The sequence below is a fragment of the Zalophus californianus genome, chromosome 17 (assembly GCF_009762305.2).
Source record: "Zalophus californianus isolate mZalCal1 chromosome 17, mZalCal1.pri.v2, whole genome shotgun sequence".
Lineage (NCBI taxonomy): Eukaryota > Metazoa > Chordata > Mammalia > Carnivora > Otariidae > Zalophus > Zalophus californianus.
Window position 1 is genome coordinate 55,202,981 of NC_045611.1, and position 25,621 is coordinate 55,228,601.

Here is a 25,621-nt window from a genome sequence, read left to right on the forward strand (position 1 = left end):
GGTTTGTACACCTCCAAGTGATAGCCAAGCGCAAAGGTGGTTATGAGACCCAAATGTAAGTCTGGTTACGTTTTATAGAGAAGAATTTGTCTCTTTTACACCTGACTCTCTGGGATGAAATGTCTGGGTAGAAATAAGCGGTGACTGGGGAAAAAAAGTGAAATTGTAGATTTTGTAATGGGACACATTGATTTTTTTGTAGGCAAAGGAAAAGCCAAAAACTAGCACTCTTTTTTTTTTTTTTTTTTAGGGAATACCTTAGCCCCAGGAGGTATGAGAAGAGAGAGTGTTAGTGATATTTTGTCTTTCTGAATCTCCATCCCTAGGGCTTCCCTCCAGAAGCAAATAACCTCCATCCTGCTACAGCACTCCAACTGTTGCAAGTACCTTAAATTTAATTGACTGCCAGCTCTGCCGTGACAGTTAAGCTGAGTATCTCCAGTGAGTGATCTTGGCAGAGGTGGCCATAACAGCAGGGAAGAATCAGGTGAGTATTTTCTATTTCAGTCTGAGTGATGGTCTCTAACAGAAGGGGGTTTATCAAGAATCCAGGTAATTAAGTGCTCACATGTGGAAAAGGGGTTCTCCTTGGGTAGAATGTATAAACTTAGAAAACCTCATTAGAACAGGAGATATAGCTTGGTAAGTTTTTATGTGTGGGAAGTAATTCTAAGTGGGGAATATAGGATTTCAATTGCCATGATGATAATAACCCAAACTTCCAGTCTCCAGAAAGGACTCTGAATATAAATATTATTTACTGAGAAATGAAAGAATGGCTGCTAGGAATTTGGCCTCAGGGACGATCTTTATAGACTGTAGTTGAAATCCTGGGGACTTTCTTTCTTCTTTACCACTACATATACCTTTGTTTTGGTGGATGCATGTTAAGGTCTATAGATCTGATTCTCAAGCACCTGACTTTAGTCAACTCCTTGTTTATTCTTTTTAGAGGAGTCCCCCATACAGTGGAAGCTTTGGATTAAAGCATTTTTTTTTTCAGTAATTTTGGATGTAAACTCACTCAGTGTGTTCAGAGTTGCCAGCAGTATGTCCATTGGCACCACCTGCCTATTGAGTATCTTCCAGGCCATCATGATCAACCTCAGGAACTCAGAGCAGAAGAGCTTAAAATGAAAGCTTCCAAGTACATTGGCTTTTTGGTTACCCTATGTTGGAGGTTGCAAATGCTAGTAAGCATCATAATTCCTATTTATGTGTCTGGCAAAAAACGGACAGAAAAATAGGACAGCAAAAACATCACAAAGCAAAAGGATTGGGCATACTGTTCTGGAATAGGTGACAAAATTACACAGTTACTACATGCAGAATTGTTATCTTCCCTGATGTTGCATGTTTGGGACTTAAGAACTGCTCCAGAAGCTCCATGATGTTCTTCCTATACAGACATATATTCATAGGACCAACTTCTCTCCCAGGTCCTCCACTGGGACAAGGGCTACCTGATATGTCTTTGTCTTGGGGAACACCTTAGTATCGTTTTACGTCATCTCTTTCCTCTATTCAGTTTATGTGGTGGTTTTGGAGAATCCTAGTTGCTGGCTCTTGAACACCTCTGCTCTAATGACTTCATGTTTCTCAACCCTCAGCCCCTTTGACAGTTGGCACCCCCATTTATCCTGGTTCTGTTGTGTTTCCTTTACCTGTAGAAGTTACATAAACTCTCCCAACCTTGGGGCACCTGGGTAGCTCAATCAGTTAAGTGGCTGACTCTTGATTTCTGCTCAGGTCACGATCTCAGGGTTCTAGGACTGAGCCCTCAGTCAGGCTCCATGCTTAGCCGGGAGTCTGCTGGAGGATTCTCTCTCTCCCTCTGCCTCTGCCCCTCTTTCCACATGCTCCCTCTTTCTCTAAAATAAATAAATCTTTAAAAAAAGATTTTTAAAAAATCTCTCAATCTTATATGAAAGATCTAATTTTATGTTTTTCCCCCACAATTACAGTCACTTCTTCAGTCATCCATATCAGAATTTTAAGCTCCAGTGAGCCGTCACTTAACTGTAAGAGTGTGAACAGTATGAGTCTCTGCCCACATAAGATTTATAATTTAGTAGGAACAGCAGGCATTGACAATTGACAAATACTGTGCTCAATTCTTATTATATAAGCATGATATATATATTTATTATATATATTTTCCATGTTATTAATTGATGTAATAGAGAAGTTTAGAACCTATGGTAGAAAGAATAATGCCCCCCAACACACACAAAAGATATCCACATTCTAATTCCTGGAACCTGTGAATATGTTCCCTTATAAGGCCAATAGGACTGTGGAGATGTGATTAAATTAAGGATCTTGAGATGAAGAGAATATCTTAGATTATCTATGTGGGACAAGGCTCAAAGAAAGTTGGTGTCAGAGTGAAGGGATATGAGAAAGACTTGAATAAAGATCAACTTTGTCAGTGAGAGGACATTATGACACGAATATATAAATTCTTAACAATAGTAATTTATAAACTCAATGCAATATGGATAAAGGCCCACCAACATATGTGTATGTATGTGGGGGTGTTACATGTTTTGTATCCAAAAATGTTGAGTCCCCCGTACTAGAGTTAAATGCATAGTAGTTACACCTAGATGAAATTTAGTTTGAGTATGTCATTGGGTTTCCCATTGCCTTCCTAGGCTCAGGGTGGGGCAGTTTCCAGGGGAATTCAGACCCACTGTAAGATGCCTACTGGTTATCAGAAACCCATCATTTACCCCTATTCTGTTTAATAGATTTCCATCCACAAAAACAAGTGACCGTAGGCTCTGGCAGCAACTCAGGGGATTCTAAAGTTGTTCCTATGAGAAAAGAGGTTTCTGATTGTGGATATGATGGCTGCCTACTTGCATTCCCCCTGTAGATGCTCTTGTAAAAATGGCTTCCTTTTTATTATGGAATACTTACGAGCACTGCATCTCATATTACAGCGTTTCTCCAACATTGTCCAAAACATTATCAGAATTTCATGTCTCAATATTATTTTATGTCCTTCAGTCCCAGGGGCCATCTTAATTAACACCCAGTAGCAAGCTAGTAACTGTATCTCAGATGGTATATATCATGCCCCAGCATCCAAAAATTTTCTGGTCCCAAATCTTAGTGGTCACCATTAGGTGGCACTCAAAGGCTTTTGCCATTAATTCCAATTTGCATTACTATGCATTGCAGCCATTTCCAAAATCATTTCTGAATGGATCACAGGGTTTCAAGGACAGACAGACAGAGATTGAGAGACACTACTTTTTATAAACGAGAAATGACCTGTCTTTTTTAGGTCCTAATTCAAATATGGACTCCTTTTGGAAATAGTTTCATGACTAAGAGTTAGCAATATTCCCAGATGTAGAATATGCATCTTTCCCAATCCAAATAGACCAAACATTGGACTTCTTGTTTAGTTCTAGGGGTAGGTAAGGATATCAGTTTCTTTTTAGTCACCCATGAATCATCATGGTGGCTTCTGCCCAGAATATTCCTAACAATTTCACCATTTGGGTAAGTCCCTAGATCTTTTGGATTTAACGAGTCTCTTGGTACCACTAATGCATTTAGGTCAGTTCTACCTAGCTTATTCTTCAGTTTCTGAAATTCTTATATCATCAATATAGCGTATTATTACACTCAGGACCTATATTAAGGCCAAATCCCTTCTAACCAAATTGAGACAGCAAACTGGTGAATTCAAGTAATTGTGGCAATGGAGCAAACGTAAACTATGATCCTTCTTACATGAAGCTGAACTGTAGTTAGCTCTTTTCTGAGATAAGGCTGAGAAAAGAAACATTTGCACAATCAGTGAGGACCAGTCTCCTTTAGCCTGCTGAAATTCTTGCACTGTTGGAATCATGTGAGGGACGGCTGATGCTATGGGTGGCATTGCTTTATTTAAGCTTCAGTAGTCTGTTGTTAGTCTCCATGAGCCATCTACTTTTTTTCATGAGTCATACAGGGCTATTGTACAGAGAATTTGTTGGTACCAGCATGCCAGCTTTACACATGTCACCAGGAGAGTCTATGCTGCTTCATTCTTCACCCTGATTAATTTAGCAGACTATGGTCCCAGGGTCCCTGGTGATTCAAGGTAAGGTCAGGTTTCTCATCATCATCTTTATTTTCTAGCTGGTGGGTTGAGTTTAATGAACTCTTCTTCCAAAGATAAAGTCCACAACGGCCCCAGTGTGGCTCATGGCCACCTAGCCTCATCGCCTTTCCACCTTTCTCCACCGTGTTCAAGTTAGAAACAAACTGGATTTTACTAAACTCCGCACCAACAAATCCTGCCCCTACCACCCACATCTTTTTCCTCCTTCCATTAGAAGATGACCTGTAATGGCAGCTGCCCCTCAGTGCCACCACATTTCTTTCTGCATGTTTGCTTCCTGTAGGGTTGGATTTCCCACACATGGAAGGATAAAATTCAGCTTTGTTAGCCTTAAAGATAAAAACTGGTTATTTTACAACAAAAGATGGGTTTATTTGAGAATAAAGGAGAATTGCAATCTGGGACAAACAAGCTACTGCAAAACCCTAAGCAAGAATGGGGAACAAAAGAGAGATACGCTTTTTTTTTTTTTTTTTTAAGATATGCTTTATAAGGAGAAAAGGTTAAGTTGGAAAGGCCATGACAAACTAACAGCCCACTGGTGTCCACTGGGAGTTCAAAGTATGGCAGCTTTTCATTGGCTGAGCTGTTGCCCAGGTTGGGGGGATTAGAGTAGTAGAGTGGTATCCAAGTGCAAGGTCAAGTCCCTCTTTTCCTATTGGGTCTGCAAGTGATCAGGAAGGCTAGGGCATGAGAGCTCCCCCCTGCCAAAAGTTCCTAACTCCCTTTTAGTGAGGTTTCTCGTTATTGATTTTCACAGCATCTACACAAAGCACAGCTTTGGCTGTTCTCTAATGGATAAGATTTCTGCTAGCCAAATAGATGTTGTCACCTAGTCTTAAAGGCCACAGTATGTTCCTTCTCAAATTTCTGTCAGTCTGCTACAGTAGGCAGACCCTTTATCGCCTCACTCTGTTTGGGGACCTCCAGGAAACACCTTACATCATTAGTTCCATCAACTGATGAGTTGGTTGGTAATGGAATAATTGACCACCCACCCCATCCCACAGGCACTAAGTGTCTGTGAACACCCTGGGTGGGGGTACCAACTGCAGGTATTGGGACACAAGGATGGCCCAAAGTGGGAAGAGCCTGTCTGGCTTGTGCTTGTTTTCACTGTTAGAAGAACTTCTGCGGGCTTGTTTCTCATACTCAGCTTTTATTCCCTGTCATGCCCCCTGACAAGCTCTACACACTTGAGGGTGACACCCACCTCTCCATTCTTTGTTGGCCAAAGTTGTCACTAGGACCCAGGCCAGGAGTATGTTTTCCACCCTCTCTTCACACCTGGAAGTGACAAAAAAGGAAGAGAAGAGGAGCAAAGGAGAGAACACAGAAGGGGTGGAGGTGGGGAAAAGAAGAGGAGGGAAGGAGAGAAGGCAGACTGGGTGGAGAGTGGCTGGGAAGGTGAGTGGCACATCAGCTAGTGTGCTCCACTGGCCCAGTTTGCCCAGGACTTTCCCAGTTTTAGGACGAAAAGTCCTGTTTCTCAGGAACCTGGTCAGGCCAGGGAAAAGCAGGACAGCTGGTTGCCTGAGCTGCGGCAATTACGGGAGAGCCTGTGTGACCCAACAGAATCTGGCAGAAGTAACCGTCTGTCATTTCTGAGGTTAGGTTATGAGAGATAATGGATTCCCCCTGAGATTCCCTCTTTCTTTCCTGAACCACTTGCCCTGGGGGAAGCCAGCTGCCCTGTTGTAAACATGTCCAAGGAGAGGCTTCGTCCCGACGATCTCCTGAGTGATCGCATTCCAGTTTCCATCACTTGCAAGACACACGTCTCCACCTGCTCGCACCGAAAGATTTTGAATTTAGCCCTTCTCAACTTTTTGAGCATACCTCCGCTTCTAATACAAGCGGCCCTCATAACTCCCTTTTACTTTAAATTTATAAACATCAACTTAGAACAGGCAGGAAGCAGCTCTCCTCCACAGCGGTCAAAAAAAGGCTGAGAAACAAGCACGGCGGGGCAGGACTAACAGACCCACAAGCTCGCCCCGCCCCCACGCGCGCTTCCTGCCCAATCTCAACCATTCTTCGCGGCCCTGCCCGAGTCCCGCCCCCTGTACCCTCCTTTCCCGTCTGCGCGTGTGCAGTCGCCGGCAGACCCGGAAGTGAATTGAGCTGAGTGACAGAAACGTTCGGGGGAGTGAAATTTCGGACGTTCAGTTTCAAACCCGTGCTTGGCGGCCCCGCAGCCTCCAGTCTTCCACACCGGGGTTCCCTGGAGGTTACAACCGCGGTCGTCGCCTTCCTGCCCACGACGAGTCCCGGCGTCGCCGTGAGACGTTCCGAGGCCTGGTGGCGCCGGGTCGCGGCGTCGGCGGCCGCGGCCGCTTCTAGCCCCTCGATTCGTGGAGACCGCCGCCTCGGCTGCTTCCCTGCCCTCCGGGTCCTCCGTCCCGGATCCAGGAAGGTCGGGGCTGTGTTCTGTGCGGCGTTTGCTGGGGGCCGCTGCAGCCGGGCAGTGAGCTGTGGGGGAAAAGCGGAGAAAGCGCCCCACTGGCTTGTCTCGGTGTGCGCCAGCCCCTCCTGGGGCAGTGGGCGGCAGAGGAGTGCCTTTTTACTGGTTGAGGTCCTCCCTCTGCGTGCGGTTGTGCCACAGGAAGGGGGTATGTTCATTCTAGGCATTAGGCAGCCTGTGTTCAGCGCTCACCGTCCCCTTGTCAAGACTGATCTTATCCGAGAATTAAGTCCAGAAGAGGAGGAAAGGAAGAGGGGGCAAAAATGACGCGTTCCCAGGTAAAATTCACATTCTCTCTCCTTTTTTTTAAATATTTAATTTATTTGACACAGAGAGACATAGCGAGAGAGGGAACACAAGCGGGGGGAGCGGGAGAGGGAGAGGCCGGCTCCCCGCGGAGCAGGGAGCCCCATGCGGGGCTCGATCCCAGGACCCTGGGATCCTGACCTGAGCCGAAGGCAGACGCTGAACGACTGAGCCACCCAGGCGCCCCTAAAATTCACATTCTTGGTTGTTTCTTCTCTCTTTCCTGAAATGCTGGGGGTTTTTTTGGACTTGGTAATGTACTCTCAAGCTCTCAAGGGTCCTGCCTAACGTTTGCTAGAACTCACCCCGGCCTTGCCTCAGCGCCTGTCATCTCCACTTACATCCCGTCTCACCATGACCCAGAGACATGGAACCTGTGAAGAGGCCCTGTTGGGGGATTATCATGGGCAGGGTTTCATACGCAGGTGTGAATCAGAAACTGGGAGTGGGACTTTGGTGTCACTGCGGCTGGCCAAGGGGATTGTTTTAGGAGTTGCATATGAACGCATCGTCAGTTCCTTGTAGAGCTGCATAAAGAAGAACTGCATTAAGAAAAACAGCGTTAAGCGAAATAAGTCACGCAGAGAAAGACAAATATCATATGGTTTCACTCATATGTGGAATTTAAGAAACAGATGAACATATGGGAAGGGGAAAAACAGAGAGAGAAGGAAACAAACCATAAAAGACTCTTAATGATAGAAAACAAACTTAGGGGTGATGGAGGGAGGTAGGTGGGTGATGGGTATTTAGGAGGGCTCTTGTCCTGTTGAGCACTGGGTGTTACATGTAAGCGGTGAATCACTAAATTCCCCTGAAAACAATATTACACTACATGTAAACTCACTAGAACTTAAATACAAATTTGAAAAAGAAGGAAAAAAAAAACTGCACATTAATGTGCTATATTAATGTGCAGGAACAGCTGGAAAATAAGACTAAGAAAGGGAAACCTATTGTTCCTGATTTTACAAGGCATTTGAAGCTAAACAAGTGAATCAGCATGTTTCTGGCTCTAAAATATTAATGATTTGGATTACAATGGAAAGTTCTGAAACATGTCAATGATAAAGGATGTTTTATTGTATAATTTGTTTTAACAGTATGTTCTTTAATATCACTCACAGCATATCCATCCCATGAAGACCCTTGTTCATTCAGGGACTTTTGTGTAGCAGGTGTTTTACCTAAAAATGTTTCAGCTATTATATTGGAGCAAAAAACTAGTCTTTGTCATCAGAGTGGATGGAGCCAAATTCTGTTTCCAGCAATTGTTACTAAAATATTACATTTTTTTAATTTTTATTTTATTTTTATTTTTTTTAATTTTAAGGATTTTATTTATTTGACAGAGAGAGACACAGTGAGAGAGGGAACACAAGCAGGGGGAGTGGGAGAGGGAGAAGCAGGCTTCCCGCCGAGCAGGGAGCCCGATGCGGGGCTCGATCCCAGGACCCTGGGATCATGACCTGAGACGAAGGCAGACGCTTAATGACTGAGCCACCCAGGCGCCCCTGATTTAAACATTACATACCATGTATCTTTGTTTTGAGGTAAAACTCCACAAACAGTGTTGCACATTTTGGACTAAGAAGTAAAACATCTCCTTCCCTGTCATGCCCTCCATCATCACTCACCACCTTTGTAATCACTATTGCCTGTTCTATGGAAGATTAAGTGTATGTCTTATAAAAATGCATTTACCTATCATTAGCAGATTTTAGTTAAAATTCTTCAGTGAATGTTATATTGTGATGTTTTATTCTGTACACATACCTTGGAGTTGTTTTCGTGCTAATACACATAGAGATAGCTTGTTCTTTTAGATCCTCATGAAAACATTCTCTGGATGAAGACACATGGATCCCACATGATTCACAATGTCCAGACATTGTGTGCAGTGATGAATAGCGGGAGTCCTGGCCATCATCGCTTGTGTCAGCCTCAGTTTTAGTGGAAATGCTTCTGTTGTTTACTGTCAATCATGATGTTTACTGGAATTTCCTTACTTGATGCCTCTAATTTTTTTAGCATGATTTTTAGTTATTCAATAATTTCTTAAAAGAGCTAATGCTTTCATAATTTTTTTCTATTTTAATTTATTAAATGTAGAATATTAATAAATTTTATAATCTTCAAGCATTGTTTTATTATTGGATAAACTCCACTTGGCTTATGTTTAAATGGGCATTTAAATGGACAAAATTTTGATATTTACATATAGGTATTTAGTGGAAAAGGTAAAGTTTTCTATTTTCATTTTTGTATTTTTTTAACTAGGCTGGTACAGAGTAATGTTGACAACAACCTAATTAAAAATAAGTACAATTTCAGGGGCGCCTGGGTGGCTCAGTCATTAAGCCTCTGCCTTCGGCTCAGGTCATGATCCCAGGGTCCTGGGATCGAGCCCCGCATCGGGCTCCCTGCTCCGCGGGAAGCCTGCTTCTCCCTCTCCCACTCCCCCTGCTTGTGTTCCCTCTCTTACTGTGTCTCTCTCTGTCAAATAAATAAATAAAATCTTTAAAGAAAAAAAAGTACAATTTCTAAATGTCCATTTTACCAAAAATACTGAAATACACGAGTAAAAAAAAAGATAAATTTAAAAAAACTCATCCCAAAAATCTGTCTGAAAGGACTACTTTTACTGAAATTGTGTTTATGTGTGTGTGGGTGTATGCGAGTAGAAACCTCTGGTGTGTATAAAAGATGCATTGTTTCATAAATAACTTTTATATTTATTTTAAGCTTTGAAAATTATTCCTAGGAATTTTTCGTGGCCTTAAATTTTTTTCTCTACTAACTCATTAGTGAATTAATAGTGGTAACAATAATAACATACTACATATGTGCATAGATAATGACATTTTCTGCAGGTCCCTGTTTTTAGCTTTGAATTTGTTTCATGTTTTCTCACTTAGGAAGCCCACTAAAAGTAGAGAACTACTTTTAACACTGTATCTGTTACTTAACTGTGTGATTCTTCAGATTCAATTCTAAATTCAGAACACCTGGTTAAGGTGCCGGCTCTGCCCTTTCTTAGTTATCTGACCCGAGGCTAGTTTCTTAGAGTCTCTGTGACAATTGCCTCCTCTATAAGGTGGACACAGATATTTCTCTAATATTATTACACAAAATAATACCCATTTGAGTAATGTTTAGCACATCATAAATGTTTAAAAACTTTTTGTTTCTGCCATTATAATCATCACATTCTTACATTTTAAGCTTTCTTAAAAGGCACTGTCAACTTTGTAATCTTTAAAGACACTACTCATAGTGTAGCTCATCAGAGAAATAATTGGTGTGTAAAATGTATTATCTAGCATTTCTATATAGTCCATCTTGTGATGCATTTTTTATTTATATATTTTGTTCACAAAATTGTGGAACGCACAGTGATTTTGTGGATTTATGTATCCTGGTTGAGAAGTATAATAACACAAAATTAGGGATATATGATTTGCTCAAAATTATCTTATACTGATTTGTCACCACAGCCAAATCAATCCTTAACACCTCTCTCCTATAATTTGTGTGAAGATAAGAACTCTCCCTGTGGTCTCTTAGTTTAATGTGTTTTTCGTTACAGGTGCTGTTGACCTTCAGGGATGTGGCCATAGAATTCTCTCCGGAGGAGTGGGAGTGCCTGGACCCTGCTCAGAGGGCCTTGTACAAGGATGTGATGTTGGAGAACTATAGGAACCTGGTCTCCCTGGGTGAGGATAATGTCCCTCTAAATGTTGGGATCTGCCCTAGTGAGTTTCTTGGGGGCCCCTGCCATACTAGACTGTGATTGAAGCTATATTGACTCTGAATTGAAAGCTTCATGTGGTGGCACCTGGTCTTTCATCTCCTCCTTTCTTCAGATGGTCTGCCCACTCCTCACTAGATTAGTGTTGCTTTTACCACTTGAGTAATCATAAAACCTTGTAACAAAATTTTAAAATATTGCATTCCCTGGTTTTACTCCCCTGCATTTGAGTCAGTAAGTCCAGAAGAGAGCTAGATGCCTATACATGTAAAATATTTCCTAAGCCAGTCAGTGGACGAAATTAGTGTAGACCCATCTATAACATCTTCCATCCTCTGCTGAACAAAGGCTGGGATTATATTCTGGAAAAGCCCCAACATGTAACTCTCCTTTTTTATGAGCAGGAATCTCTCTGACTGAATGTTATCTCCATTTTGGAGCAAGGGACAGAGCCGAGGGCTGTGGAGGGTGAGGTGAAAATAGAGAAGAAACCAAGTGGGTGGGACTATATCCAAGAGGTGAACACTCGTAACAGCTGAGATGGTCAGAGATGAAACTGCTTCATCAAATATTGTTTGAGAAACGTTCCCCAAAGAGGAGAGGTCTATGAGAAAAGAAAAGTACTTGTGAGCACTCAGAGGAAATCTCCCCCATTACTCTGTTCTGCAGACACGGCATTCCAGCTGATGCAGAGACAATGGCAGTCTTTATCATGACCTGCAACACTGTTATCTGGCTGCTGTGACCTTTTTGGTCCCTTGGCTTTGAGAGGGGTGAGAAGGGCTGTTTATAGGGGTCCTCTTTTCCTCTGGTCTCTCCTTCCATACTTGATACCATCTGATTCCAGCTGCTCCATCAGTTCCTCCACAGTCCTGACTCCAGGACCTGTCTGGGTTTCATCCTCAGTTCCTCTGTTCGGGAGATAGGAAAACATTGGCTCCTCCTCCATTGCACTTGGGGCCCCAAGGCTGCATGGGACTGTCTCAAGGCCTCCTAGCCATTTTGTCAGGCCTGCTTTTGCCACACATCAAGAGTATAACCAGGCAATGGGGTGGATCTTCTGAGACGGCTAGTCAGCAGTACTCTACAGATAGTGGACGGAGAGGTTGGCTCTTTGAAACCCAGTCCTACATGGGGAGCGTCTCTTGGTTTTCTCAAAGACCCTGCAAAATCGAACCCATTGCTTTACTTCTGTTATCGTGCCTTATTCTCCGCCCTGCACTCTGCCTAGGCTAGTGATGCAGATAAAATTTGGCTCGTACAGATTCTATATCTTCCTAAGTCTGTGCAATTTTGCTTTTGAAACATGTTTTCCTAGGGTCTGAAATATCCTCTTTTTCTGCTGTGATAACCCACTTTTAGTTGATGGACAACTTCTGGTGAACTTATCCGTGGAGGGAGTCTATTGGGTAACAAAATTTTTGAAGGAGAATACTTTGATTAATGTATTACAGTGCTGTCCTGCCGCTTACAGAAGTGCCCGGTTAAGCCCCTGAGTGGAGTGGTCAGCAAGTCCTAGGGAGGCTGAGATAGAAAGTATCAGGAGAGTCTGACTGATGAGTGATTATAGTTCTCTTTCTGCTCTTTGTGGAGTGTCACAGAGTCTCTCAAGGGCAGTGTGGCAATGTTGCTCAAATATCTAATGATTATTCCCTTTGAGCCAGCAATCATAGATGTACGAACTTATCCCAAGGAGAACATTGTTGCAACTGTTTATCTGTGAGGCTTTGACCAAACTAGGGTTCGTGCCAAATTGTTTACCCCCTGCATGCCACAGTGTTCTTTCCTCCAAACAGATATGATTGTGATGCATATGAGGGAACTTACGAAGTTAAATGATGCTTCTTGTTTCTTTTTTTTTTAATTCCAGGATTTTTAATATACAGTGTTATATTAGTTTCAGGTGTACAATTTTATGCCTCCATTTTTAAATTCTAATTTGTTGTGTTTAAACCACTGCAGTTTTCATCATGTACATTTCCATGGATTAAAAATAAACTTTAAAAAATTTAATCATTAATTACCTATTTTTGATGACACTCAGAATTCTGTTTTATAGCTCTGGTTTGTGGGCTGCTAGATCAAGGAATAAATATTTTAAAATATATATTACAAGATTTGCTTCTTGAGTGTTGATGGTTATGGCTCAGCAACAGTTTCCCCAAAACCTATTCAAACTCCTGAATTTTGTGAAAAAATTATCTTAGTCCCTTTATTTCTCTTTCACGTGATTTGCCTATTATTAAAGTACCCCTTTCTCAAATTGATTGGATTTGTAAAATTGGGAATATTGGATATCTTTTTTTTTTGAAAGATTTAATTATTTTATTTGAAAGAGAGAGAAACAGCATGAGAGTGGAGAGAGTCAGAGGGAGAAGCAGGCTCCCTGCTGAGCGAGGAGCCCGATGTGGGACTCGATCCCAGGACTCCGGGATCATGACCTGAGCCGAAGGCAGTCGCTTAACCAACTGAGCCACCCAGGCGCCCGGGAATATTGGATATCTTGAGAAAATATCTTTTTTTTTTTTTAATTAAATTACTGTGTTCATCCTAGAAATCATTAAATTGATTTGCCATAATTTGTTACATAGGATATCTTGCTTATTCTGTAGTATAATTTAAGTTTTCTAAATACAACTTCTTGGATTTTATTTGAATTTTACTGACTTTTGTATTTTGGTACAAAATCCTTTATTCTAATAATTAATTTCCCTGTGTAGATTCATCAGGTACACATCTTATTATACTAAGCTAATGTTTGACTTCCTCATTGTATTTTTATTTATTTTTTATTATGTTATTTAATCACCATACATTACATCATTAGTTTTTGATGTATTTTATTGGGAAGTTAGCCAGTCTCTTCCACTCCATGTACATCCTCACCACTATTGCTTATAACTCGTTGTGTTTTTCACAAAATTTTTCATGTTCTGGAAATTACATTCTTCAGTTAACACTTGAAGGCTGTTTTGATCTTCGTCTTTTAAACTGGGTTCCGTAAAAAGTTCACCTGGTCCTTGTTGACCCTCATGTCAGTACTCTCCTGCTCTCTGACTACAGCCAACTGCTTATGTTGCTGGCCACCTCTGTGCACATCTAACTCCTGCATGGCACTGCCAAAAGTTGCTTCTGCAGTCCCCTGCTACTAACACTGCCCTTCAGTAAAATCCATTCCCCACTGTGTGTCATTAAATTATTTTCCCTTTGAGGTTGCCTATGTTGTGGTGATAGTTAACAGAGTCAGAATTTATTAATTTTGGATAAGGACACATAACTTCCATTGATCCACAATAACAACTATATATCTGCCTATATATAGTAAGAGCATCCCTCACCTCGGGCGCCTGGGTGGCTCAGGTGGTTAAGCGTCTGCCTTCGGCTCAGGTCATGATCCCAGGGTCCTGGGATCGAGTCCTGCATCGGGCTGCCTGCTTCTCCCTCTGCTTCTCTCTCTCTCTCTCTCTCCCTCTGTCTCTCATGAATAAATAAATAAAATCTTAAAAAAATAAAATAAAAAATAAAGAGCATCCCTCACTTCATGTCTCCTTATGCCAGCAATTGTGTGAAGAGATCCAAATATATGAGTTCAGATAATTAGAGGAGGCTGCAAAAGAAGCTCTATTATTATTTTTTAAAGATTTATTTATTTGAGAGAGAGAGAAAGAGGAAGAGCATGAGCAGGAGGGGCAGAGGGAGAGGGAGACTATCAAGCAGACTCTGCACTGAGCATGGAGCCCAACGTGGAGCTCAATCCCAGGACCCTGATACCATGACTTGAGCTGAAACCAAGAGTTGGATGCTTAACCAGCTGTGCCACCCAGGCACCCCAAGAAGCACTATGATTTTTATATAACAAACAAGCACACTTAGCCTCAAAAAGGTTAGCATGCCAAATTGGTAAATTTATATTTATAAAACATGTAATTAATAATTTGGTTGGTATGTTATTTCTTTTTAGCTAATCTATCCACATCTCCCCCAAAGTTCAGACCTTGACAAAACCTGCTACCTTTGTTTCCCTCCAGCAAGCTCTTTGTCCTCCCCACCGGGGATTCATCATCTTGCATCCATGTCACTCTCCATTGCTGAATTCTTGACAGACTTTAATGGCATCTGTATGTGTATGTAGAGTGAGTTCATCCATTCTCCCCTTGATGGCCATGTCCAGACTTTGGTTGCCTTTTAAGAACACTTTAAACATGTCTCATGGAATATATATGTAGGACTCTCTTGAGTAAATGCTTATAAATAGAAAGCCAAGGATATCCCATTTGAGAAATTTCAGGGAAGGTGTTAGAATAGAGGTAAACCTGTATTCGTTCCACTGTATCATGGTAATTGCCTTCCTCATATCTTCCATTCTCTCCTGTCCCCCCACACCCATAGTACATTTCCCACAGAATGGGTCAATATTGTGCCACTTGCTAAATCAGTTCATGTCTTCTTCTAAGATAAAGAATTTTACTGTCCTAGCGCAATTGTATTCCCATAAATTTGCAAGCACAGGCTCTGTTCTTCCACCTTCCCCCAGATTGTTCATTGATCTGGATGAAGCACACTGTTTCTTCCTTAGCATATTAATTTTGAGCCCTTGGACACCCAAGTCTCCTCAACAGCCCCTATCCTTACCCCTTCTGCATTTTATAAAGATCCCTACTCTTCCAGAGGACAGCTAGTTCAGGATAGCACCATGCCTAGTCACTGTCTAAATCAACACATTCAGGAAGTGATGACTCAGATGCTCTTATCCAGGTGGGATGAGTCAGTAACGATATTAGTAACACAACTCAATTCCTGTAGTTTTCTTGAAGCATTTCCCTGTATGCTGGTGAGGTTTGCTATGACCTTTACTCACTTCCTGAGTGGGCAGTAATGTTTAGTGCTCAAGAACGTGTGGTCTGGGCCTGCAGGCCCAGGTTCAAATTTTGGCTTTCACATTTTTTTCTGTGTGAATTAGTGTTGGGTACATAAACACGATGGGCCCGTTGTTTTTATCTGAAATATTATGATAATGTATCTTGAGAATATTTTAAATATGTTAATGCTGTTAGATTTTGAACATTGTATAACATATAGCGAGTACTGGAAATTTGCTTTTCTTTGCTAATACTTCTTGACCTCCTCCTATGTTTAATATGTGATTGACCTTTGTCTGCAGTATATTGTTTGTATTCGTTTTGTAACTTATTTCATCTCAGTGTTGTTTCTTAGTAAATTTTCAAGGCACATACTCTGTGGTATATGTATTCTGTGACACAGAATCGCATTATTAAAGGCTGCTTCACAGTTAGAAAATAGCTCTATTGGAATACAATGGCACTAAATTCATATCTTTCAATAGTGACCCTGAATGTAAATGGGCTAAATGCCCCAATCAAAAGACACAGAGTATCAGATTGGATAAAAAAACAAGACCCATCGATATGCTGTCTGCAAGAGACTCATTTTAGACCCAAAGACACCCCCAGATTGGAAGTGGGGGTGGAAAACCATTTACCATGCTAATGGACATCAAAAGAAAGCTGGGGTGGCAATCCTTATATCAGACAAGTTAGATTATAAACCAAAGACTATAATAAGAGATGAGGAAGGACACTATATCCTACTTACAAGTTCTATCCAACAAGATCTAACCATTTTAAATATCTATGCCCCTAACATGGGAGCAGCCAATTATATAAGCCAATTAATTAACAAAATCAAAGAAACACATCAACAACAATACAATAATAGTAGGGGACTTTAACATCCCCCTCACTGAAGTGGACAGATCATCTAAGCAAAAGATCAACAAGGAAATAAAGGCTTTAAATGACACACTGGACCAAATGGACTTCACAGATATATTCAGAACTTCCATCTCAGAGCAACAGAATACACATTCTTCTCTAGTGCCCATGGAACATTCCCCAGAATAGATCACATCCTAGGTCACAAATCAGGGCTCAACCGGTACCAAAAGATTGGGATCATTCCCTGCATATTTGCAGACCACAATGCTTTGAAACTAGAACTCAATCACAAGAGGAAAGTCAGAAAGAACTCAAATACATGGAGGCTAAAGAGCCTACTAAAGAATGAATGGGTCAACCAGGAAATTAAAGAAGAATTAAAAAAATTCATGGAAACCAATGAAAATGAAAACACAACTGTTCAAAATCTTTGGGATGCAGCAAAGGCGGTCCTAAGAGGAAAGTATATAGCAATACAAGCCTGTCTCAAGAAACAAGAAAGGTCTCAAATACACAACCTAACCCTACACCTAAAGGAGCTGGAGAAAGAACAGCAAATAAAGCCTAAACCCAGCAGGAGAAGAGAAATAATAAAGATCAGAGCAGAAATCAATGAACTAGAAACCAAAAGAACAGTAGAGCAGACCAATGAAACCAGGAGCTGGTTCTTTGAAAGAATTAACAAGATCGATAAACCCCTGGCCAGACTTACCAAAAAGAAAAGAGAAATGACCCAAATCAACAAAATCATGAATGAAAGAGGAGAGATCACAACCAACACCAAAGAAATACAAACAATTATAAGAACATATTATGAGCAACTCTATGCCAGCAAATTAGATAATCTGGAAGAAATGAATGCATTCCTAGAGATGTATCAACTACCAAAATTGAACCAGGAAGAAATAGAAAACCTGAACAGACCTATAACCACTAAGGAAATTGAAGCAGTAATAAAAAATCTCCCAACAAACAAGAGCCCAGGGCCAGATAGCTTCCCAGGGGAATTCTACCAAACATTTAAAGAAGAATTAATACCTATTCTACTGAAACTGTTCCAAAAAATAGAAATGGAAGGGAAACTTCCAAACTCATTTTATGAGGCCAGCATTACCTTGATCCCAAAAACGGACAAAGACCCCATCAAAAAGGAGAATTACCGACCAATATCCCTGATGAACATGGATGCAAAAATTCTTGCCAAAATACCAAACAATAGAATCCACAGTACATTAGAAGGATTATTCACACCAAGTGGGATTTATCCCTGGGCTTCAAGGTTGGTTCAACATCCGCAAATCAATCAATGTGATACAATACATTAATAAAAGAAAGAACAAGAACCATATGATCCTCTCAATAGATGCAGAAAAAGCATTTGACAAAGTACAGCATCCTTTCTTGATCAAAATCTTCAGAGTATAGGGATAGAGGGTACATACCTCAATATCATAAAAGCCATCTATGAAAAACCCACAGCGAATATCATTCTCAATGGGGAAAAACTGAAAGCTTTCCCCCTGAGGTCAGGAACACGGCAGGGATGTCCACTGTCACCACTGTTGTTCAACATAGTACTGAAGTCCTAGCCACAGCAGTCAGACAACAAAAAGAAATCAAAGGCATCCAAATGGGTAAAGAAGTCAAACTCCCACTCTTTGCAGATGATATGATACTTTATGTGGAAAACCGAAAAGACTCCACCCCAAAACTACTAGAACTCATACAGGAATTCAGTAAAGTGGCAGGATATAAAATCAATGCACAGAAATCAGTGGCATTTCTATACACCAACAACAAGACAGAAGAAAGAAATTAAGGAGTCGATCCCATTCACAATTGTACCCAAACCACAAGATACCTAGGAATAAATCTAACCAAAAAGGCAAAGAATCTGTACTCAGAAAACTATAGAATACTCTTGAAAGAAATTGAAGAAGACACAAAGAAATGGAAAAATGTTCCATGCTCATGGATTGGAAGAACAAACATTGTGAAGATGTCAATGCTACTTAGAGCAATCTACACATTTAATGCAATCCCTATCAAAATACCATCAACTTTTTTCAAAGAAATGGAACAAATAATCTAAAATTTGTATGGAACCAGAAAAGACCCCCAAATAGCTGAATAGGAATGTTGAAAAAGAAAAGCAAAGCTGGTGGCATCACAATTCCGGACTTCAAGCCTTATTACAAAGCTGTAATCATCAAGACAGTATGTTACTGGCACAAAAACAGACACATAGATCAGTGGAACAGAATAGAGAGCCCAGAAATGGACCCGCAACTCTATGGTCAGCTAATCTTCGACAAAGCAGGAAAGAATGTCCAATGGAAAAAAGACAGTCTCTTCAACAAATGATGTTGGGAAAATTGGACAGCCACGTGCAGAAGAATGAAACTGGACATTTCCTTACACCACACACAAAAATAGACTCAAAATGGATGAAAGACCTAAATGTGAGACAGGAATCCATCAAAATCCTAGAGGAGAACACAGGTAGCAACCTCTTCGACGTCAGCCACAGCAGCTTCTTCCTAGAACCATCGCCAAAGGCAAGGGAAACAAGGGCAAAAATGAACTATTGGGACTTCATCAAGATAAAAAGCTTTTGCACAGCAAAGGAAACAGTCCACAAAACCAAAAGACAACAGACAGAATGGGAGAAGATATTTGCAAATGACATATCAGATAAAGGGCTGGTATCCAAAATCTATAAAGAACTTATCAAACTCAGTATCCAAAGAACAAATAATCCAATCAAGAAATGGGCAGAAGACATGACCAGACATTTTTCCAAGGAAGACATCCAAAAGGCCAACAGCACATGAAAAAGTGCTCAACATCGCTCGGCATCAGGGAAATCCAAATCAAAACCTCAATGAGATACCACCTCACTCCAGTCAGAATGGCTAAAATTAACAAGTCAGGAAACAACAGATTTTGGTGAGGATGCAGAGAAAGGGGAACCCTCCTACACTGTTGGTGGGAATGCAAGCTGGTGCAGCCACTCTGGAAAACAGTATGGAGGTTCCTCAAAAAGTTGAAAATAGAGTTACCATACGACCCAGCAATTGCAGTACTGGGTATTTATCCCAAAGATACAAATGTAGTGATCCAAAGGGGTATGTGCACCCCAGTGTTTACAGCAGCAATGTCCACAATAGCCAAACTATGGAAAGAGCCAAGATGTCCATCAACAGATGAATGGATAAAGAAGATGTGGTATATATATACAGTGGAATATTATGCAGCCATCAAAAAAGAAATCTTGCCATTTGCAATGACGTGGATGGAACTAGAGGGTATTATGCTAAGCAAAATAAGTCAATCAGAGAAAGACATGTATCATATGATCTCACTGATATGAGGAATTCTTAATCTCAGGAAACAAACTGAGGGTTGCTAGAGTGGGGGCGGGGTGGGAGGGATGGGGTGGCTGGGTGATAGACATTGGGGAGGGTATGTGCTATGGTGAGTGCTGTGAATTGTGTAAGACTGTTGAATCACAGACCTGTATTTCTGAAACAAATAATACATTATATGTTAAAAAAAAAAAAAGATAGTAGGAAGGGAAAAACGAAGGGGGGAAATCGGAGGGGGAGATGAGCCATGAGAGGCTATGGACTCTGAGAAACAAACTGAGGGTTCTAGAGGGGGGTGGGGTGGGTGGATGGGTTAGCCTGGTGATGGGTATTAAAGAGGGTACATATTGAATGGAGCACTGGGTGTTATATGCAAACAATGAATCATGGAACACTACATCAAAAACTAATGATGTAATGTAAGGTGATTCACATAACATAATAAAATAAAATTTAAAAAAAGGAAAAGAAAATAGCTCTATTGGTTGTTAATTGCACGTGTGACATCATAATTCTGATTTCTGATTGCCTTCCCAAATTCTTCATCTTAAAATATTATGTATGTACCTGAACCAGATATTTAAAAAGTCAGTGGTTCTTAACATAGGTTTCAATGCTCATATTATGTATTCCTTTGGGAATAGGAGCCCTGTCCTTTGTTCTGAAGGAAGAATTCTTTAGAATGCCACAGATTATAATGGTTTGTAATTGTGTTGGCTTATTATTTATCTTCTGGATTTACTGTGGGTTTCTGAAATGTTTGATTCATTTTTACTATGACTTACAGATAATGGTTTTTAAATATCTTTTATGTATTATGACTGTCATGCACCAATGGTTAATGTTGTAAAATGCCTAGTCTGCATGAATATAGATAGTTTAATTATAGAAATTCAGACCAATATTTTGTTATTCTTACGATGGTGTTTTATCAGGTTCTTCTCATTTTCTCAGCGCTATTTTTATTTTATAATTGTGAATTGCCATTTTTTGTTAGATAAGTTTAAGATATTATTTACCATTACAGTATATAGTCCTCTGCTTTAGCCTTTATAATTGTACCTAAATAATTAGGTATGTGTATATGCATTAATATAATATTGCTTTCCTTCAAATATGAAACACCCAAATGTCTAGTGCCAATTGGTGAGTACTTTGGGGTGGCAACAGGAAGATACCACTTGTTTCAGGGCTTATGTAAATACTCTGAGTGGTTTGATCATAGGGTGTTGGAACTAGGCTTTCCTGAAAATAATTTTATCTGTGTGTAAACACCCTTTCTTTATTGAGGAATCCGATTCCCTTTATTCCTAAATATTTGCATACTATGGTTGAGAAGTTTTATTACTATATAAGCATTACTTTTGGCCTAATATTATGTTTTCAAGATAAAATATTCACTTTATAACTCTATTAATAGGAAACCTATGGTCCTTTATATCTTTCAGATATCTCTGTTAGAAGTATGATTAAAAAATTATCACCAAAAGAGGATATTAGCAAAGAAGAATTATTCCAAACATTGATGTTGGAAAGACACAAAAGAAATGACATCAAGGATTTGGGTTTCAGAGAAGTCCAGCAAAATATGCATGAGTTTGAAAGTCAGTATACGTATGATGAAACAAATTACAGAGGAGTAACCGCAGCCCATAACCAAAATTTCACTGGTAGAAGAGATCAACAGCATAACAAATCCTGGAATGATTTCCCTCTAAAGCAGAGTGTTTCTGTAAGAAAAAGTACTTATCGAAGTTACAAACATGAGAAGTCATATAAAAGTTATTTGTTAAAACTAAAAAATAACATAACCTGTGCAGGAAACAAGTATATAAAATGTTTTGAAAATGGAATTGGATTAAAGTTTCAGTCGCATCTGGCTGACCTTCAGAAGTTTCAAACTGAAGAGAAAATTTATGAATATAATCAAGTTGAGTTGATCAATGGTAGTTTTGTTTCACCACTTCAAAGAATTCCTCCTAGCATCAACATGAACGTTTGTAATAAATCTGGGAAACTTTTTATGCATCCTTCATTACTTAGACATCAAAAAACACCTATTAGTGAAAAACCTTACAAATGTAATGATTGTGGGAAGGCTTTTAGAGAAAGCTCAAACCTCATTAATCATCAGAGAATTCATTCTGAGCAGAGGCCTTACAAATGTAATGAGTGTGGCAAAGCCTTCACCCAATTTGCAAAACTTACTAGACATCAGAGAATCCATACCAGAGAGAAACCATATAAATGTAATATATGTGGCAAGGGCTGTAGTCAAAATTCAAATCTTGCACGGCATCAGAAAATTCATACTGGAGAGAAGCCTTACAAATGTAATGAGTGTGGCAAAGTCTTTTCTGAGTATTCAAGCCTTACTCGACATAAGAGAATCCATACTGGAGAGAAGCCTTATAAATGTAATGAATGTGGGAAGACTTTTAGAGGAAGCTCGAATCTCACCAATCATCAGAGAATTCATTCTGGGCAGAGACCTTACAAATGTAATGAGTGTGACAAATCCTTTAACCGCATATCACACCTCACTAGACACCAGAGAATCCATACTGGAGAGAAACCATATAAATGTAGTGTATGTGACAAGGTCTGTAGTCAACATTCAAATCTTAGAATTCATCAGAGAGTTCATACAGGAGAGAAGCCTTACAAATGTGACGAGTGTGGCAAAGCCTTTATGGAGCGTTCAAGCCTTACTCAACATAAGAGAATCCATAGTGGAGAAAAGCCTTACAAATGTAAGGAATGTGGCAAAGCCTTTAACCAGTCTTCTAACCTTGTCATACATCAGATAATTCATACTGGAGAGAAGCCTTATAAATGTAACGAGTGTGGCAAAGCCTTTAATGTGTGTTCAAGCCTTACCCGACATCAAAGAATCCATACTGGGGAGAAGCCTTATAAATGTAATGAATGTGACAAGGCCTTTACCCAATTTGCAAATCTTACTAGACATCAGAAAATGCATACTGAAAAGAAACATTGTAAACCTAATATATGTGGAAATGCTTTTATCCCAAGATCAAGCACTGGGGATTATCAGAGAATTTGTAGTGAAGAGAAACCTCACAAATGTCATGTGTGTAGCAAAACCTTTAATGTGTGTTCAGGCCTTACTCAACATCAAAGAATCCATACTGAACAGAAACCATGTAAGTCATGTATTTGGCAAAGCCTGTAACCAGGGCTCACAGTTAATTAGACACCAGAATATGCATCTTTGAAAGAAAGCACAAAAATGTAATGGGTATGGCAAGGCTTTTATCCAAAGATCAAGCATATGTAATATTATCTCCTACTGGAGAGAAACCTTATAAATGTAATGAAGGTGTTAAACTTTTATCAGATGTTCAGATGTTTACCTGAGGGGTCATGAGAGAATTCACATCAGAGAGAAAACATACAAATGTATTGAAAATGATAAGGCCTTTAGACAATGATCTGACCTCAGGATTCACCAAAGAATTTACATTGTAGAGAAACCTTAAAACTGTAATGAATGTGATAAATTATTTAACCATTTCTCACAATTGGCTACACATCAGATAATTCATAGTAGAGAAAACAGTCTCTTAAGTTCTTCTGAAAGATTATTCAATTAAATTCTAAATAAATTTAATAATTGATAATTGATTAATTAAAAATCAAAATTATAATACCTACAATTGCTGTTAAAGTTACAAGGATCCCCGTGGAAAGGTCCTGTTACCTTCATTTTATTAAATAGTTTATTTCAGGTTTCTTGAACAGGCCAAATTACTATCAATGATTTTCATCCTGAGGTTTGAAATCTGTTGATAATATACAATGTGCAATGGCCAATGTGATAATTCCTAAATTATCCTAAATTATCAATTATAGGAAATTTCCATTATAGGAAATTATCAATTCCTAAAGGAAGTCAGAAGGAGGAAAAAAAGGAATAAGGGAACTACAAATTGGCCAGAAAAGCAATTGATAAGATGGCATCAGTAAGCCCTTACCTATCAATAATTAGTCTGACTATAAATGGATGAATTATCCAGTCAAAGACCTACAGTGACTGGATGGCTTAAAAAAAAAAAAAAAAGTTTCTCCCTTTGCAACCCTGTTGGGACCCCTCTCACTATTGAGAGCTTTTTCTGTATCTTCACTTGATAAACTACTATCGCTTTACTCAAAAAACAAAACAAAAACAAAAACCACGCAAGTGAATGCTGCTGACAAAAGAGTTGAGATTTAAGGACACACATAGGCTCAAAGTGAGGGGATGGAAAGAGATATTCCATGCAAATGGAAACCAAAAGAGAGCAGGAGTCACTCTAGTTATATCAGATACAATAAACTTCAAGTCCAAAGGTGTAACAAGACAAGGTGATTATATAATAAAAAGGGATCAGTTCATCAAGGGGATATAACAATTATAAACATATATACACCTAACACTGGAGTACCTAAATATATCAAGCAAATACTAACAGATCTAAAGGCAATAAGAAATAGCAATAAGCGTAGGGAACTTCAATACCCTACTTGCAACGATGGATAGAATATTCTGACAGAAAATCAACACAAAAACATTGGACTTGAGCTATTCTTCAGACAGAAAGGACCTAACAGACATATACAGATTATTTCATCCAACAGAACCAGAATATGCATTCTTCTCAAGCACACGCACAACATTACCCAGGATAGGTCCTATGTTAGGTCTACAAAATGCACCTTAGTAAATATAAGAATGAAATCATACCAATTATCTTTTCTGAACACAATAGTATGAAACAAATGATAGGATTAAAAATGGAAAGTTCACAAATATGTGGAAATTAACACACTACTCAACAACTGAGGAGTCAAAGAAGAAATGAAAAGAGAAACAATATTCTGAAACAAATGAAAATAGAAACACACCCTGACAAAACTTATGGGATGGATCAGAAGAAATTCTAGAAGGAATGTTGATAACAATACCTACATTAAGGAAAAACTTTTCAAACAACCTAACTTTACCCCTCAAGGCACAAGAAAAAAAAAAAAAAACTAACCCCAAGTTAGCAGAAGGAAAATAATGATCAGCACAGAAATAAATGAAATAGGAAAAAACAATAGAAAAGATTAAGGGAACTGAAGACTACTTTTTAAACAGTTTTTAAATTCCAGTTAGTTAACACAGTGTTATATTTGCTTCAGGTGTACAATGTGGTGTTTCAACACTTTCATACATCACCCTGTGCTCACCACAAGGACACTCCTTAAACCCCATCACCTACTTAACCCATCCCTCCCACACTCCTCCCCTCTGGTAATCATCAGCTTGGTCTCTATAATTAGGAGTCTGTTTCTCTGTTTGTCCCCTCCTCCCCTCCTTTTTCCCTTTGCTCATTTGTTTTGTTTCTAAATTCCACATATGAGTGAAATCATAAGTTATTTATCTTTGAGTTACCTTGCTTAGCATTATACTCTCTACGTCCATCCGTGTCATTGCAAATGGCAAGATTCCATTCTTTTTATGGCTGAATAATATTTCAAGGTACATATATACCACATCTCCATGTATCAGTCATTCGACACTTGGGCTGCTTCCATATCTTGGCTATTGTAATTAATGCTGCTATAAACATAGGAGGGCTTGTATCCCTTTGAATTAATGTTTTTGTATTCTTTGGGTAAATACTCAGTGTGATTGCTGGGTCATTAGGTAGTTCTATTTTTAACTTTCTGAGGCCCCTCCATACTGTTTTCCACACTGGCTGCACCAGTTTGCATTCCCACCAACAATAGTGCACAAGTGTTCCCTTTTCTCCAAGTCCTTGCCAACATGTGTTTCTTTTGTTGTTAATTTTAGACATTCTCACATGTGTGAGGCGATATCTCATT

At 39.6% G+C, this 25,621-nt stretch overlaps 1 protein-coding gene across 1 annotated transcript; it reads left to right on the plus strand.

Annotated features, from left to right (window-relative positions):
* The first annotated feature begins 6,418 nt into the window (after positions 1-6,418).
* On the plus strand, positions 6,419-23,067 carry LOC113935811 (zinc finger protein 677-like). Its single transcript, XM_027618329.2, has 4 exons — positions 6,419-6,539; positions 6,751-6,865; positions 10,483-10,609; positions 21,196-23,067. The coding sequence occupies exons 2-4, from the start codon at positions 6,851-6,853 to the stop codon at positions 22,941-22,943; spliced, it is 1,890 nt and encodes a 629-aa protein (XP_027474130.1). The 5' UTR covers positions 6,419-6,539; positions 6,751-6,850; the 3' UTR covers positions 22,944-23,067.
* Positions 23,068-25,621: the final 2,554 nt, after the last annotated feature.

Coding starts and splice junctions, on each gene's coding strand:
- LOC113935811 (XM_027618329.2), top strand. Junction 10,610..21,195: donor TAGGAACCTGGTCTCCCTGG/GTGAGGATAATG, acceptor TATATCTTTCAG/ATATCTCTGTTAGAAGTATG.